Consider the following 14,783-nt stretch of genomic DNA (forward strand, 5'->3'; position numbering starts at 1 on the left):
TTCTTCTTCTTCTTCTTCTTCTTCTTCTTCTTCTTCTTCTTCTTCTTCTTGTTAATGAAGCATTCGGGGTTAAGTGACTTGCCCAGAGTCACACAACTAGTGAGGGTTATGTGTCTGAGGCTGGATTTGAACCCAGATCCTCCTGAATCTAGGGCCAGTACTCTATCCACTGCGCCACCTAGCTGCCCCTAAATTTATATTTCTAAGAAGTAGAGGAATCTTTGTTTATTCCTTTAAAGTTTAGTAAGTCCTTTTATTTTTTACACACAGATGTTTCCTGTTCTTTCCCTCACTCCCAGAATCATCCCTGGTATAAATAAGTTTTCTATAGAAAGGAGAGTGTTTTATGGATCCTTTGGACACCATATGAATTATTGCCTTTAACCTGAGTTCACCTGCTATGAGAGTTTTTTTTTGAAGTTTTTGTCCTCTTTCTTCTCTCAGCATCTTTCATGCTTTCTTTCTTGTGCTTTTTGTAGTAGTTGTCATTTTATCATATATACCTTTTATTTTTAATGTTAGAATGAAACTATATCAGGAAAACGAAGTGATAGAGGAAAAAAAATAGTGGAAAGGGCACTGGATTTTGAAGTAATAAAATCTAGGTTCCAGTCTGTGCCCTTCTTGCTGCCTGTGTGACTTTGAATGAGTTGCTTAACCTATTTGAGCCAGCTGTAAGATGAGATCATATCTAAGGTATCTTCTTACTTTGAACATTGTCATCTACATGAAGATATTTCTCCCTTGTTGCTCCCAGCCCACTACATGATGAGGGTCATAGAATCACAGATTTAGAAGCAGAAGGAATAGAAATCATCTAGCCCAATCCTCTTGTTTTACAAATAAGGAGACTAAGGCCTAAAGAGATGAAGTTACTTGCCAAAAGTCACATAGGTAGTCGTGACAGAGCTCAGGATTCAAATCCAGCTCTTCTGATTCCAAATCCAGCAGACTTTGTACAGTACTATGGTGCCTCTAAAGAAATTAAATTTCACTTTTTAAAGAAATTAAATTTTACATTTTAAAGAGAAAACACTTTCTTAATGGCATAATGAATGTGTTTATCCTTCACCTATCTGAAGGTATCCATAACTTCACAGGAGTTTTAGCAGCAGAGCTTCAAGTTTAAAGATGAATGAAAGAAGGAGGCTTTGATTCCCTGTCCTCCTTCCACATAGAGTATGCCAAGCCTTACTCTCTCTATCAGCTGTTTTTCCTCCCTTTTTTTAACTCTTGCCCCCATCCCTTATAATAAGGGTTCTTAACCTGAGTCCAGGGACTTGGATGGGAAAAATATTAAATCTTTGATTTCCTATGTATCAAATTTGATTAATTTAAAAATGATACTGAGAAGGAGTCTGTAGACTCCTGTACCAGACTGACAAAGGGGTTCATGATACAATAAAGTTTAAGAACCCCTGCCCTACAGGGTCAAATGCCAGATAGTTACTAGCTCTTTAAGAAATTCCCAGAAAAATTCTCAGAGAAGTAAGTAATCTAGTATGTTGAGCCAAAGACCAGGGTCAAAGATTCACTTTAACAGCAGTGGAAAAACCAGTGGGTTAGGAGTCAGGAGATCTAGATCTAAGTCTCCACCTCTGGCATTTACTAGCTGTCATATTAGCCTTGGACTCTTTATTGCCCTCACTATTCATAAGTTGCCCCCAGGAGTCTTCCTGAATAAAAGCTAAATTTATCTGTACTACTGAATTAGCTCTTATCTCACCAAAATACCTGCTGTACTGGCAATTATAAAAAGTGAAGTTGAAGGTTATTTTGAGGAGAGAATGTAAGCCCCTGGTCATGAATCATAAGAGGAGGTCTTGAGTTTCGTTTCTGTTGGGTTTTATATTTGTTCAAAAAGAAGATGTCCTATCCTAGAAGATTAGTTTATTGTATTTAAGAAAAGAAAAACATAGTAGTGTCTCCCCATTTTAACAATTCTATTTTTAAATTGTTTTAGCCTTACAAAGGATGAATCCAAAAGGCCAAAGTATAAAGAACTTCTGGTGAGTATGAGACTGTAGGCTTATGAGTAGTTTGGTTTGCAAGAATATAGATCTCTCATATAACTGATAACATTTTTTGGGCAGACTATGCTAAGTATGATTTAACACATTAGAATATAGTCATAAAAGTTATGTGTAAAGAGAACTTTTGTATTTTAGAGTTTTTCTATATGAATTTCAAAAATGCTTTTCTAAATTCTGACAATCACTTTAAGAAACAACCTGCCTTTGTGATCACTTTGTCAGATAATTGTGCACCCTGGCAGTTGTAGGTATTTTAATCTCCAGCAGAGGCTAGATGACAACTATTGGTTGGGAGATTCCCCCTTCCCACTCCCTGACTAACTCCTATCTCTTTGTTCACGCACACACACACACACACACACACACACACACAGAAAGCAAGGGAATATTTAAATATAAAAAACCAACATCTATAAGGGGGAGGTGCCAGGTATATGTATAAAATGCCTGTCAATGTCTCCCTGTTTTTATGGGTACAAATGCCTATGTCAGTTTACCATACCTGTTTGTTAGTGAAGAAAAGGAATTCAGAAAAACCTAAATAATCCAGATTGACTAGGCCATAAAGATCCATGGGAATATTTATTTGTCTCTAGTGAATTTTGTGCTATGTAACTGCAGGTAATAGTAGCTCATATTTATAAGAGATAGGTTAGATTTACATATCCTTTGGGAATTTACCCTTCACCCCCAAGAAATGGTAGTCAAAGGGTTATATAAATTTTTTTTGTTCATTCGTTAAAAGAACATTTATATTCAAATGCAGCATACATGTCAGAGGATCACAGATTTAGGGCTAAAGAATCAACATTTTATAAATGTGGAAACTTCAAATTATAGGGAATTTGAATATTTAAGTGGCTATATTGTCTCTCCCATTTGTTCAGCTTTTATTAGAAAGATGTATGTATGATCCAGTCACATCCAATCACATGAAAATATTGACAGGAAGAAATACTGGGTAAAATCAGCAATAAGACATTGAAAAACAACCAGCCTTAGAATTCTGAAGGTGATGCCAAGGTTGAGTCATGTTTCTCCCTGGTATTGATTCAAAAGGCACTAGTCAGTTTAGAGAAATAATAAAGAAAAGCCATTGCCATATTAGAAACAGAAAGAAATTACTTGGGTCAGAGACAGAGCTTTAACATCTGGGTGAAATATCATAAAAGACAGCAAGATCCTGGTAAGTTGCTAACACTTCCTGCTAAGTTGATTTGTTTTTATAGAGCTGGTACTGGTTGAAGCCATTTTGGATAAAGCCAACCATTGCTGCAAAGGGGGCTCCTTTTGGTCAAGCTTGCTTCCCCAGAGCAGAACAATGGAAAGTTCTGAATTTCCAAATGCTTCCCTTGGTGCTTCAGCATGTTGCCTGACCACTTTTGTGTGAGGAGGGGTAGCTGTACCCCCCCAACATGGTCAGACTCCTTTTCATTGTGGTGATTAGTTACCAGCAGAGAGCAGCTTCTTCCTTTCCCTGAGATAGTGGTGTAAAAGTTGGTGTCAGTACTAGTTATGGACACAACATATTTCCATCTTCCATATACACCTAACAACAGATATTAAAATTTCGCTTTTATCATTATTCTGAACTTGTACACTTGCCTGTAGCTTTGGGTTGTGTTAAAATATACAAAGTTCTGGATTGTCCTAGCCAGAAGTATTAATTCTTGAATTTTTGATTGCCTTTTAGAAACATCCCTTTATTTTGATGTATGAAGAGCGCACAGTGGAGGTTGCATGCTACGTTTGTAAAATCCTGGATCAAATGCCAGCAACTCCCACCTCTCCCATGTATGTTGATTGATATTGCTGCTACGTCAAACTCTAGAAAAAGGGCTGAGAGGAAACAAGATGTAAAGAATTTTCATCCATCACAGTGTTTTTATTGCTTGCCCAGACACCATGTGCAATAAGATTGGTGTTCGTTTCCATCATGTCTGTATACTCTTGTCACATAGAAAGTGCATCCCTATAATATCTGATTGATCACACAGTGTTAGTGCTGGTCAGAGAGACCTCATCCTACCCTTTTGTGATGAGCATATTCATGATATGTGGAAGTCAGTATAATTGATCTATTGATAGTGATTGGATTGCGTTTTAAATTCATTTCTAGACTCAAAACTTGGAGATGCAGCTACTAGAATGGTGTTCTCAAATTCCCAAATGTTTTAAGAAGGAGGCAACATAAGTGTGCCATGTGCGAATGTAGAGATGTAGGACTGAATGAGAAGAGCTGGCAAGGCCAGTGAGACACACAGCGCCTTCTGAAGTTGAACGACAAAGGAGGAATTTATTTTCTTCACTAAGTGCAATAGATTTACTGATTTGATGTTCTGTTGCTTTACAGTCACCATGTATGTTCTGGGTCAGTGTGCTCAACCGAATTTCCTGTTCAAATGAAATATATTAAATTAGAGTGACTGTCGTTACCAAAAAAAATGTTGCGTTGAAAGAGACTAACATTAAAACCCTGAGACAGGACAGAATGTGTTCTTTTTCTCCTTTCCCAATACAGCTTTTCTTCATTGGGAAGATCCCGGAGTTTGCCACTTTTCATAGAAGGTGCTGACCCTAAGAATCTTTGATTTATTAGAATTCAGTGTGCTGCCAAAATGATGCTCCACCTACCACAAACCCCCAGGATTAAAAGAAAACAGTGCAAAGGGCAAAGTTGAACTTTTTTTTTTTTAAATCCTAAGGTCTTCTCCCAGGCAACTTAGTAATTCTAGTTCTGACTCTCCTTTGCTCTAGGCCGATACTTTTCTAGACATAATGTACTGATAGATGAGAGGAACAAATTGCTTTGGTTGTTTAGGTAGAAGTTTGTTTCCTACAAACAGCACAGGATTTGCTTCTAGTCATCCCTGTTCTCCAGAACTTCAGTTCCTGAAAAATTCGCTTCATGTGGCTGCCTGTGGTTGCTATATTACCATTTGCTTAATCTACTATATTTGAAACTTTCATCGTGTGTGTATTTTTTTATTTGCCTCAAACTTCCATAACAATAGCCTTTAGCCCCGATTATAACTTGTGATATATTTTAATATTATAGGGGTTAGGAAGTATGGCACACTGGATAGTGTGATAAAAGAATCTTTTTTTTTTTTCCTGGAAATAAATTTGACCAGAAGCCAATTTGAAATGGCTTCCTAGAATTGGAATTCTTGGTGGATAAAAAATGCCCAAAGACAGGAAGTGTTAGAAAGCCATTTAAGTCTCCTGCCTTTTGCTAACAGGTATCAGCCAGCCCCTCTTTGGGTGTCAGCTGTCTACCTTCTCTCTGTATCCTGGGACACTAAAAGTTAGACTGTGTGTAGCAAAAATTATTGTGCATGGTTAGAGGCATGCTAGAGTATATATTAGACATGGTTGGGTCTGCAGGGGATGCGTATCCATCACAGAACTAAATCATGGCAGCAATTGCTCATTCTCCTCCCAGGGCTTGTGATGGATATTGATATTAGAAAATAGAACAATAAAGAAAGAATGGTGCTATTGGAAGTTACACGCCTGTAATTTCAGAATTTAAAAATGGTTCTTCCTTTTTGGTCATTATGTATATTTGTCAGAGACATGAGAAGTGACAGACAGGATGTATGGCTTACTTCCACTGCATTTAAGCTATTGCCCTTTCCTGCATCTCTTCTGAGGGGAGTTTTCTTCTCTATTGTCAACTTCTTCCTGTCTGGTTCAGCACGTGGTCACTTTGCTATTTTTCTAATGGGGATGAAAGCAATTCTGACTGTCCAGGAGCTAGTCTGACCATTCTCTTGTGTGGATGATCTTATAAGAGGCAATTTATTAGTGTATTAATCATAGATTATTATAAACTATTAAGGGCAAGGAGTTTATTACAGTGTATCTTTATTTTTTAAAAAAAAGGGGTATACAGTGTTCACAGACTGTGAAAATAGTGTAAGAACTGTACATTGTGAGCTCTGGTTATTTTTTTTTCTTGTACCATAGAAAAATGTATAAAAATTATCAAAAAGCTAATGTGCAGGGATATTGCCTTATTTGTCTGTAAAATGGATCTTAGTAACATATCTGCTTCTCAGAGCTTTGGAATATTTTATCCTGTATTCTGGTTTGAATTACTTCTCTATTTAAGATATATCATGGAATTGAAGTGTTTATGTAATAGTTCTATCCTTTTTGCCTGCAGGTCAGTTGTAATAAATCTAGGATGTGATGATGACCTTGTTATTTCATTTTCTAAGGTCAAATATTTAGAGTGAGAATGAATTAAATACCCATAAAATATTCTTCTCTCTTTCAAACTGGGGGGTGTGGGGAAAGCTCCTTCGAGGAGTGGCAATTGCTTCTTCCATTTATATAGGTTGCCATACCCAAGAAGCTCATCAAATAGTCGCCTTGGTCCATGGGTGATATAACACCTCTACAGGCAAACCAGTTCATTTCTTGGTTGTCACTGGTTGTCTGTTTTCCCTAACTAACCATCATGTGTGGCTCTTGAAGAGTCTTGGGGTCAGGATGACAATGTTGGTCACATGACCACATTGTCGCACAACTAACCCTAGAAATTCATCTTGGCCTATATCCTTATGTGATTATTATATATCCTCTTTATTCTTTATGTTTGATACCTTTGCTAATAGATTCCAGGCTGGAAACAGGTACTCCTCTAGATACATGCTAATTTTCTCACAGCTGCCATTGAGGGTTTGGTAAGTTGGTAAGGCTCATGGGGCCTAAAGGAAGGAAACACAAACAAAACTGAATGTCCTAAAACTAATTTGAGGAAAGAACCTTGAACAGGCTTATTTTAGTCTGGATAGTTGGCAGTTTTATCTTTCTACATAGTTACTCATCAAGAAATGTCTTTTGTACCCTAACACTTGCTCCCTGGCTACAATGCTAGCCTATTCTGGGAGAAAAGGCTACAAATAATCTAGATCTTTCAGCTAGGGAGAACAGACACTGTCTCATTTTTCCCAGAAAATTACAGCATGGGCTGATATAAGGAATTGAGGACTGTGATAAGAAAGGAGGGGTGGACCTAGTGGAATGTGGGTTATAGTTACACAGTAGCCCAACCTTAAGAAAATGACAATTCAGAATCTCCTATACAAACTCTACAGGCCTTAACTCTCTAAACCTAATATGCTGAATCTCCCTCTGCAAATTGTTGAGGAATACCATATAAGGTTTTAAATGTTTGATTGTGTCTTAACCTTAGATAAGATGTGGTGTGTAAATTGATAGGAACACAAGTACTTACCTACAAAGGAATCTCTTTTTGGCCAGGTTTTTCATGTTTGCATATATATACCTGTGGAATGTATTCCCGGTTACTTACAGAAATGATACATGCACAGTGTACCAAAAGCCATCTCTCTAGTCCAAAGACCAGAGGTAATGCATCACATATGATATCACAGACAGTGGAAGAGGTCTTAAAAAGCACACCTGGAAAGCATTTTGGATCTGTACCTCTAGGCTTTCTGGAATGCTTTTTCTGTCTTTGGTGAAAGAAAGGATACTTGTGCTTGTTTACCCAGGGCCTGTATGACTTGTACCTGCAGTTATATCATCCTGTACTAGATGTTTTGATCAAATAAATGTGCACCTGTTTTGGGAATTGAGGTTTGATGATGAGAAATTGCACATTTTAAGGAAGCCAATGTTTAAGGTACTCTTTTAGCTTCTCTGTCTTTTTGAGGATTGTGCACCCCGTAATGACACATCTGAACACATGGGTTTACATTTCCTCTTCATCTAACCTTCCTAGGTAAATAATTTTGACTGTTTCAAACATACAACAGAGACAGGGATCAAACCCTGTGATTTCATTAATATAAGGAACTCCCAGATGAGAAAAGTCTCTGCATTAATAACCTTCTTTGCGACTTACAGTCTTACTTCCCTAGGTTAGTGATAGGTTAATTGACTTTTCCCTGGTTGCACAGTTAGTATGTATCATAGGTGGGACTTAAACTTAAGTTTGCCAGGCTACAACACCAACTCATTATCCACCATGACATCTGTATTGGTGGTTCAGTTTTGAATTCATGTCTCCAACATCTTTGCACACTGATTAACGGCCTATATTTTCTAGTTATATATTAAAACTCACTTAGATTGCCTGAACAACAAATGTAAATCTGCTCCTTGAATTTCTGTTTGAGTTATTTTGCACTTAAAAGCTATTTGCTTACGAATTATTACAAAGAATAACTACATTTATAAATATATACATTTTATTGAAATGCCATATTGTCTGTGTAGAACTTTTCAAAGTACATTAATTTTATTTTGAATTACTTAATGGTCATATAGCTACATGGTGGAAAAATGTGTGGCTAAAATCCAAGTTGCCTCATGTTGAAAACCTAGACTCTCTCTACTATAGTCTTTTTTTAAAAAAAATTTTACTTATTTGTTTTTAGTTTTCAACATTCACTTCTATTAAGATTTTGAGTTGTAAAATTTCTCCCCCATCCCTACTCCCCAATCCCCAAGATGACATGCAATCTGATATAGGCTATACATATATATACACATTTACATATACATACATATCATATGAAACATATTTCCACATTACTCGTGTTGTAAATAAGAAGTAGAACCAAAGGGAAAAAGCACGAGAAAGAAGAATCCAATAAAAAAAATCCACTGTAGTCTTCTTAACATTGGTGAAAATGATAGGTGGCCATGAGGCAAAGAGACTATTGTGTATGTTTTTTCCCTAGAGAAAACCATATATTGATGTGTTGTCCTCTTTAAAGTAGTGACTTTGGGGAGGTGGAGCCAAGGTGGCAGAGTAAAAGCAGCGATCTGCTTGAGCTCTCCCCCAAATACCTGTAAAAAATGGCTTTAAACAAATTCGAGAGCATCAGAACCCACAAAAAGACAGAGTGAAACAAATTTCCAGCCCAAGACAACCTGGATGATTGATTGGTAAGGTCTGTTGCGTCAGGCTGGTAGAGGAGCATAGTTCAGCGTGGGCCACGCAGGCAAAGACCAGGCCTCAGTGAACCTGGAGCAGGCCTCAGGGGACTGGCGGTTTCCAGACTTCTCAACCCACCAATGCCAAAGACAACTTAGAAGATCAGTAGGAAAGGTCTGTTGGACTGGGTAAGAGAGGAGCATGGTCCAGCCCCAGCTGTGGTGCAGCAGCAGGGCTGCTTCTGGAGCTCTCATCCCACAGATGGTGGGGGGAATGAGTGGCTGATCAGAAGGGGTTAGTGCTGAGGTAGAATTCTCTTGCTTTGCCTATTCTTGGATCTGGGTCGCAGCTCTGGGTGGCGGTCCTGGGGTGAGGAGGAGTGCTGGCATAGTGGAGCTTGTGGAGGCAGTGGAGAGGGAATCCTCCTCATAGTTCCAAGGCAGAAAAGAGTGCTTGTGGTCACTCATAGATGAGAGCACAGGCGAGGAAAGGAGTAAATATCTTGCCTTTGATCATACTACCTTGGAAGAACTGAAAATTTATAGGTCCCTAGAAGTATCTCTGAAAACTGTTGTACAAAACCCCTGAAGTTTGGGACAGTACATTCTCCACACTGGAAGCAGACCCCTACCTTAACAAAGAATTTAATAGTCAAGTAATTGGCTGGGAATATGAGCAAATAGGACAAAAAAAGTCAGACCATAGAATCTAACTTTGATGAAAAAGAAGATCAAAGAAAAATACGAATTGGTCCCAAGCCATGGAAGAGCTCATTTGAGAAGCAAGTAAGTGAAGTAGAGGAAAAACTCGGAAGAGAAGTGAGAATGATGCAAGAAAATCATGAAAAACAAGTCAACAGCTTGCTAAAGGTGACCCAAAAAAATACTCAAGGAAATTATACCTTAAAAAATAGACTAATAGGCAAAAGAAGTCCCAAAAGCCAATGAGGAGAAGAATGCCTTAAAAAGCAGAATTTGCCAAATGGAAAAGGAAGTCCATAAGCTCACTGAAGAAAATACTTCCTTAAAAATTATAATGGAGCAAATGGAAGCTAATGACTTTATGAGAAATTAGGAAATTATAAAATGAAACCAAAAGAATGAAAAAAATAGAAGACAATGTGAAATATCTAATTGGAAAAACAACTGACCTGGAAAATAGATCCAGGAGAGATCATTTAAAAATTATTGGACTACCTGAAAGCCATGATCAAAAAAAGAGCCTAAAAATCATCTTTCAAGAAATTAGCAAGGAAAATTGCCCTGATGTTCTAGAACCAGAGGGTAAAATAGAAGTTGAAAGAATCCACCAATCACCTCCTGAAAGAGATCCCCAAAGGAGAACCCCTAGGAATATTATAGCCAAATTCCAGAGTTCCCAGGTCGAGGAGAAAATTTTGCAAGCAGCCAAAAAGAAATAATTCAAGTGTTGTGGAAACACAATCAGGATACACAAGATTTAGCAGCTTCTACATTAAAGCATCAGAGGGCTTAGAATATGATATTCTGGAGGTCAAAGGAGCTAGGATTAAAACCAAGAATCACCTACCCAGCAAAACTGAATATAATCCTTCAGGGGAAAAAATGGACATTCAGTGAAATATAGGACTTTCAAGCATTCTTGATGAAAAGACCAGAGCTGAATAGAAAATTTGACTTTCAAATATAAGACTCAAGAGAAGCATAAAAAGGTAAACAGGAAAGAGAAATCATAAGGGACTTACTAAAGTTAAACTGTTTATGAATATAAAATGGAAAGATGATAATTAGTAACTCATGAGATCTTTCTCACTATTAGGGTAGTTGGAGGGAATATGTATATATATATGTATGTGTGTGTATATACGTATGTGTGTGTGTGTACATATATATATAGAGAGAGAGAGAGAGATAAATTAAGGTGTGAGAGAAGATTGTACTGGGAGAAGGAGAAAGGGAGAGGTAGAAAGGGGTAAATTATCTCACATAGAAGAGGGAGGAAAAAGCTTTTACCATGGAGGAGAAGAGAGGGGAAGGTGAGAGGGAATGAATGAATCTTTCTCTCACTGGATTTGGCTTAAGGAGGAAAAAACATACACATTCAATTGGGTATGAAAATCTATCTTACCCTACAGGAAAATAGAGAAGAAGGGGATTAAGTGAGGGGGGATGCTAGAAGGGAGGGCAGATTGGGGGAGGAGGTAATCAGATGCAAATGCTTTTCAGGGTCAAAGGAGAGAATAGAATAAATGGGGGGGTGGGATAGAAGGGAAATATAGTTTTTCACAACATGGCTATTATGGAAGCATTTTGCATGACTACACATGTATAACTGGTATCGAGTCTCTTGCCTTCTCAATGAGGGTGAGTAGGGAGGGAGGGAGAGAATTTGGAATCCAAAGTTTTGAAAAGCAAATGTTAAAAATTGTTTATACATGCAACTGGGAAATAAGATACAGAATGTGGTATAGGAATCTATCCTGCCCTAAAGGAAACTAGAAGGGTAAGGGGATAAGAGAAAGGTGGGGTGATAGAAGGGAGGGCAGATCAGCAGAAGGGGTATTCAGAATGCACACCATCTTGGGGTGGGGGGAGGGGAGAGATGGGGAGAAAATTTGGAACTCAAAATCTTGTGGAAGTGAATATTGAAAACTTAAAAAACAAATAAAGTGGTCACTTTTGCAAACTACTCCTTCCTTTAATGCCACTGCCCAAAGCATTAATGGAGTTTGTTTCCTTGAAGAATCTCCTTCTTCCCTACTCCTTTAGCCAGTTTTAATAGTTACAAGAAAAAAAACAGCCTTATAGCTAAATCTTTTTTTTTTTGTTTTGTTTTTGTTATTGTCTAGCTTGGCCATTAAACTTAGCACCCTATAACTTTTTGGCTATTTATGTAAGTTATATAAAGATAAAGATTTGTCACCCCAGAGATATTTTTTAAAAGTCCAATGGCAATGCAAAGAGTTCAGTGAAATAACTAGATAGAATCAGCATGGATCCCTAATGAAACTACGCTGACCCAGCAATCCCAGGCTCTGTTTATTTCCATTTTTGACATCATTACCAGTCTCGGACCCAAATGAGAGTCAGAAAACATCTGCTTTTATGTGCCATTTCAGATCTCTGAAGCTGAAAGATATGGGGCACAAATGAAAATGGCCAAGGTAGCAATAATGGGGGCCACATTGCTTATCTCCCTCATCAACCCTTAGGGTGAGTTAGCTGCAGTGAAGAGCCTACAATGGGAGCACTGAGAACAGAGTGTATATGTATGGGCATATGAAAGAAAGGCATTAAGAAAAGCATATTAAGAGCAAGAAGATGAAAGAGGAGGAGTTCAAAGTGGAAAAGGGAGATAGAAGTAAAATCTAATGGCCTTTTCTTTTTTAGTTAGTCAAAGAGTAGTTTTATTTTTTAATTTTTAAAAAAATTTTAGACATGCTAAAACAAATACATAGTACAAAAAAAAACAAACTTAAATATAAAATAAAAAAAAGTCATGTTCATAGCAGAACATAGGAGAGGATTTAAAATATATAGCAATAACTTTTCATTTCAAGAAAGCCTATATGTTAAATACTATGCATTATGTTGAAAGCTGTCCATTTTTTTGATGCTTCCTTTTTTTTTTTTTTGCTTCCTTGTAGGTTTTCTTTTGTTCTCTGCTGTACACTTTTTATTTTGTTCTCCCCACCACCACCACCCCAATTGAGCACTAGATCTATTTATATATAGGTCTTGATACATACATACACTTATATATACATACATGCATACATATATAAACATATAAGAGATTCTACTCCTAATCTTTGTTTTTATGCTTGTGCATATATCTTTTTTTTCCTATTTCTCCTAACTCCTCTACTTTACTTATACCTGCTACCTTACCCTCTTATTACTTAACCTACCCCCACTCCAGCAATCCCTCCCCATCCTCCCCTTCCCCAATCTAAACCCTTTCTATATCCTCCTTTTAACATATTCCCCACACCCTCCCCTCTAAAGATCCCTCCTTTATCTTCTTCCTCCTCCCTATCCCCTTAGAGTTTTATTACTTTCTAAATTTAGAAGACTTTTATGCTCTTCTAAATGTATATGTATTTTCTTCTCCTAACGCATTCCCAGTGAGAATAGGTTTCAAGAACTAACAGCCCTCCTCCCCCATCTAATTCCTTTGTATTGGTTCTTCCTCTTGCACCTTATTTGTGAAAGATAATTACTCTTTTAGCTGTACTTGAGTGGTTTTACTTTTTGAAGTCATATCATACTCAGGTCTACCCCAATCTTGTAAGTTACCTAATTACTAGTAACAATCTCAGATATAAGTTTTACATTTTTCATACATAAAAGGTAACATTGTACCCTTATTTAGTCCCTTCTAATTGGTCATTGGTATGTACCTTATTTCTCTTGGCTCTTGTATGTTAAATCTATCGAGTTCAGAGTTTTTTTTTGTTTGTTTTTTTTAAACAAAGACCTGAACATCTGACAGTTGGTCAATGACCAATTTTGATCAATGATCAAATGTCCATTTTTTTTTTCATTCAGAATTATTCTTAGCTTTGCTGAGTATATTTTTGGCAGGAACTCCAGTTCTTTTGCTCTTCATTATATAGTGTTCCAAGACCTGCGATCTTTCAGTTTTGCTACTGCTAGGTCTTGTGTGATTCTAATTGTGGTACTGCCATATGTAAATTGGTTTTTTTTCTTGTTGCTTGTAATATTTTGTCCTTGATCTGGGGGTTTTGGAATTTGATTACAGTATTCCTGTGAGTTTTCCTCATAGGATCTCTTTCAGGTGATGATTGGTGGATTTTTTTTTTTTTGTATTTCTATTTTCCCCTCCTGTTCTAATGCTTCAGGACAATTTTCTTTAATTATTTCTAGTATAATTGTATCGAAATTCTTTATTTGACCAGAACTTTCAGGTAGTCCAATTATTCTTATATTTTCTCTTCTTGATCTGTTCTCTCAATCTGTTGTTTTTCTTATGAGATGTTTCACATTCTCTTCTTTTTTTTATTCTTTATGTATGTGTATATATATATATATATATATATATATAAAATTTTATATTTCTTTATCTCTTATAACTTCACTGGCTTCCCCTCGCCTAATTCTAATTTTCAAGGAGTTATTTTCTTCCTTAAGATGATGGATCTCCTTTTCTAATTGGTTGACTTTCTTTTCATAATCTTCTTGTTTTTCTTGCATTAATCTTATTTTTCTTTTTAGTTTTTCCTCAGTTTCTCTCATTTGATTTTTAAAGTCTTTTTTAAGTTCTTCAATGAATTCTTTTTGGGCAGATGACCATTTGACATTACTCTGGGGTAGAAGAGGGTTTCTTCACTTCAGTTTCCTCCTCTGAAGACAAACGCTAATCTTCTCTATTCCCATAGTAGCTCCCTATGATTGGTTTCTTTCCTTTGCCTGTGCATTTTTTGGTAATAATTTAATTTATATAATCGCCTCTAGTCCTGGGGTATGGGGAATGGTGCTTCTAATCCTCTTCAGTTTTCCCTTCTGACCTTGAACTCAAACCAAGACCTCTAGCCTCCAATAAGTGCCCACAGTAGAGGCATCCCTACCCCATTGATTCCACACTCACTGGGCGTGTGCTGGTTCCTTCTCAACCTCACTGCATCTCCGCAGCAAAGCTGGGTCTGGTGTTCTTGTCAGCACAGGTTCCCTAGATCTTCCCGAGGTCTGACAGGTCCCAATCCAGCTTTTTGTTTAAGCAGTTTACTGCTTGTTGTTAAAATTGATCCTAGCCTGGAGGTGTTTACTCTTCACAGGGAGTTAATCTTGTCCAGGATTATTCTTCAGATACCCAATAGTCGCGGAGGACCC

The 14,783-nt window shown here is 37.2% G+C and overlaps 1 protein-coding gene across 5 annotated transcripts in view; it reads left to right on the forward strand.

Annotated features, from left to right (window-relative positions):
• MAP2K4 (mitogen-activated protein kinase kinase 4) overlaps positions 1 to 14,783 on the forward strand; it is a 272,193-nt gene that overhangs the window by 160,440 nt on the left and 96,970 nt on the right. For 2 of the 5 annotated variants that reach the window (XM_027850071.1, XM_027850074.1), the window contains exons 10-11: positions 1,964 to 2,009; positions 3,727 to 3,827. In XM_027850071.1, the coding sequence (XP_027705872.1) occupies positions 1,964 to 2,009; positions 3,727 to 3,827 (147 nt within the window). Of the gene's footprint in view, positions 1 to 1,963; positions 2,010 to 3,726; positions 7,642 to 14,783 lie in introns of those variants that run through there. The other 3 variants (XM_027850075.1, XM_027850073.1, XM_027850072.1) reach the window with 2 other exon arrangements.

The sequence above is a fragment of the Vombatus ursinus genome, unplaced genomic scaffold, assembly GCF_900497805.2.
Source record: "Vombatus ursinus unplaced genomic scaffold, bare-nosed wombat genome assembly UNPS02008996.1, whole genome shotgun sequence".
Lineage (NCBI taxonomy): Eukaryota > Metazoa > Chordata > Mammalia > Diprotodontia > Vombatidae > Vombatus > Vombatus ursinus.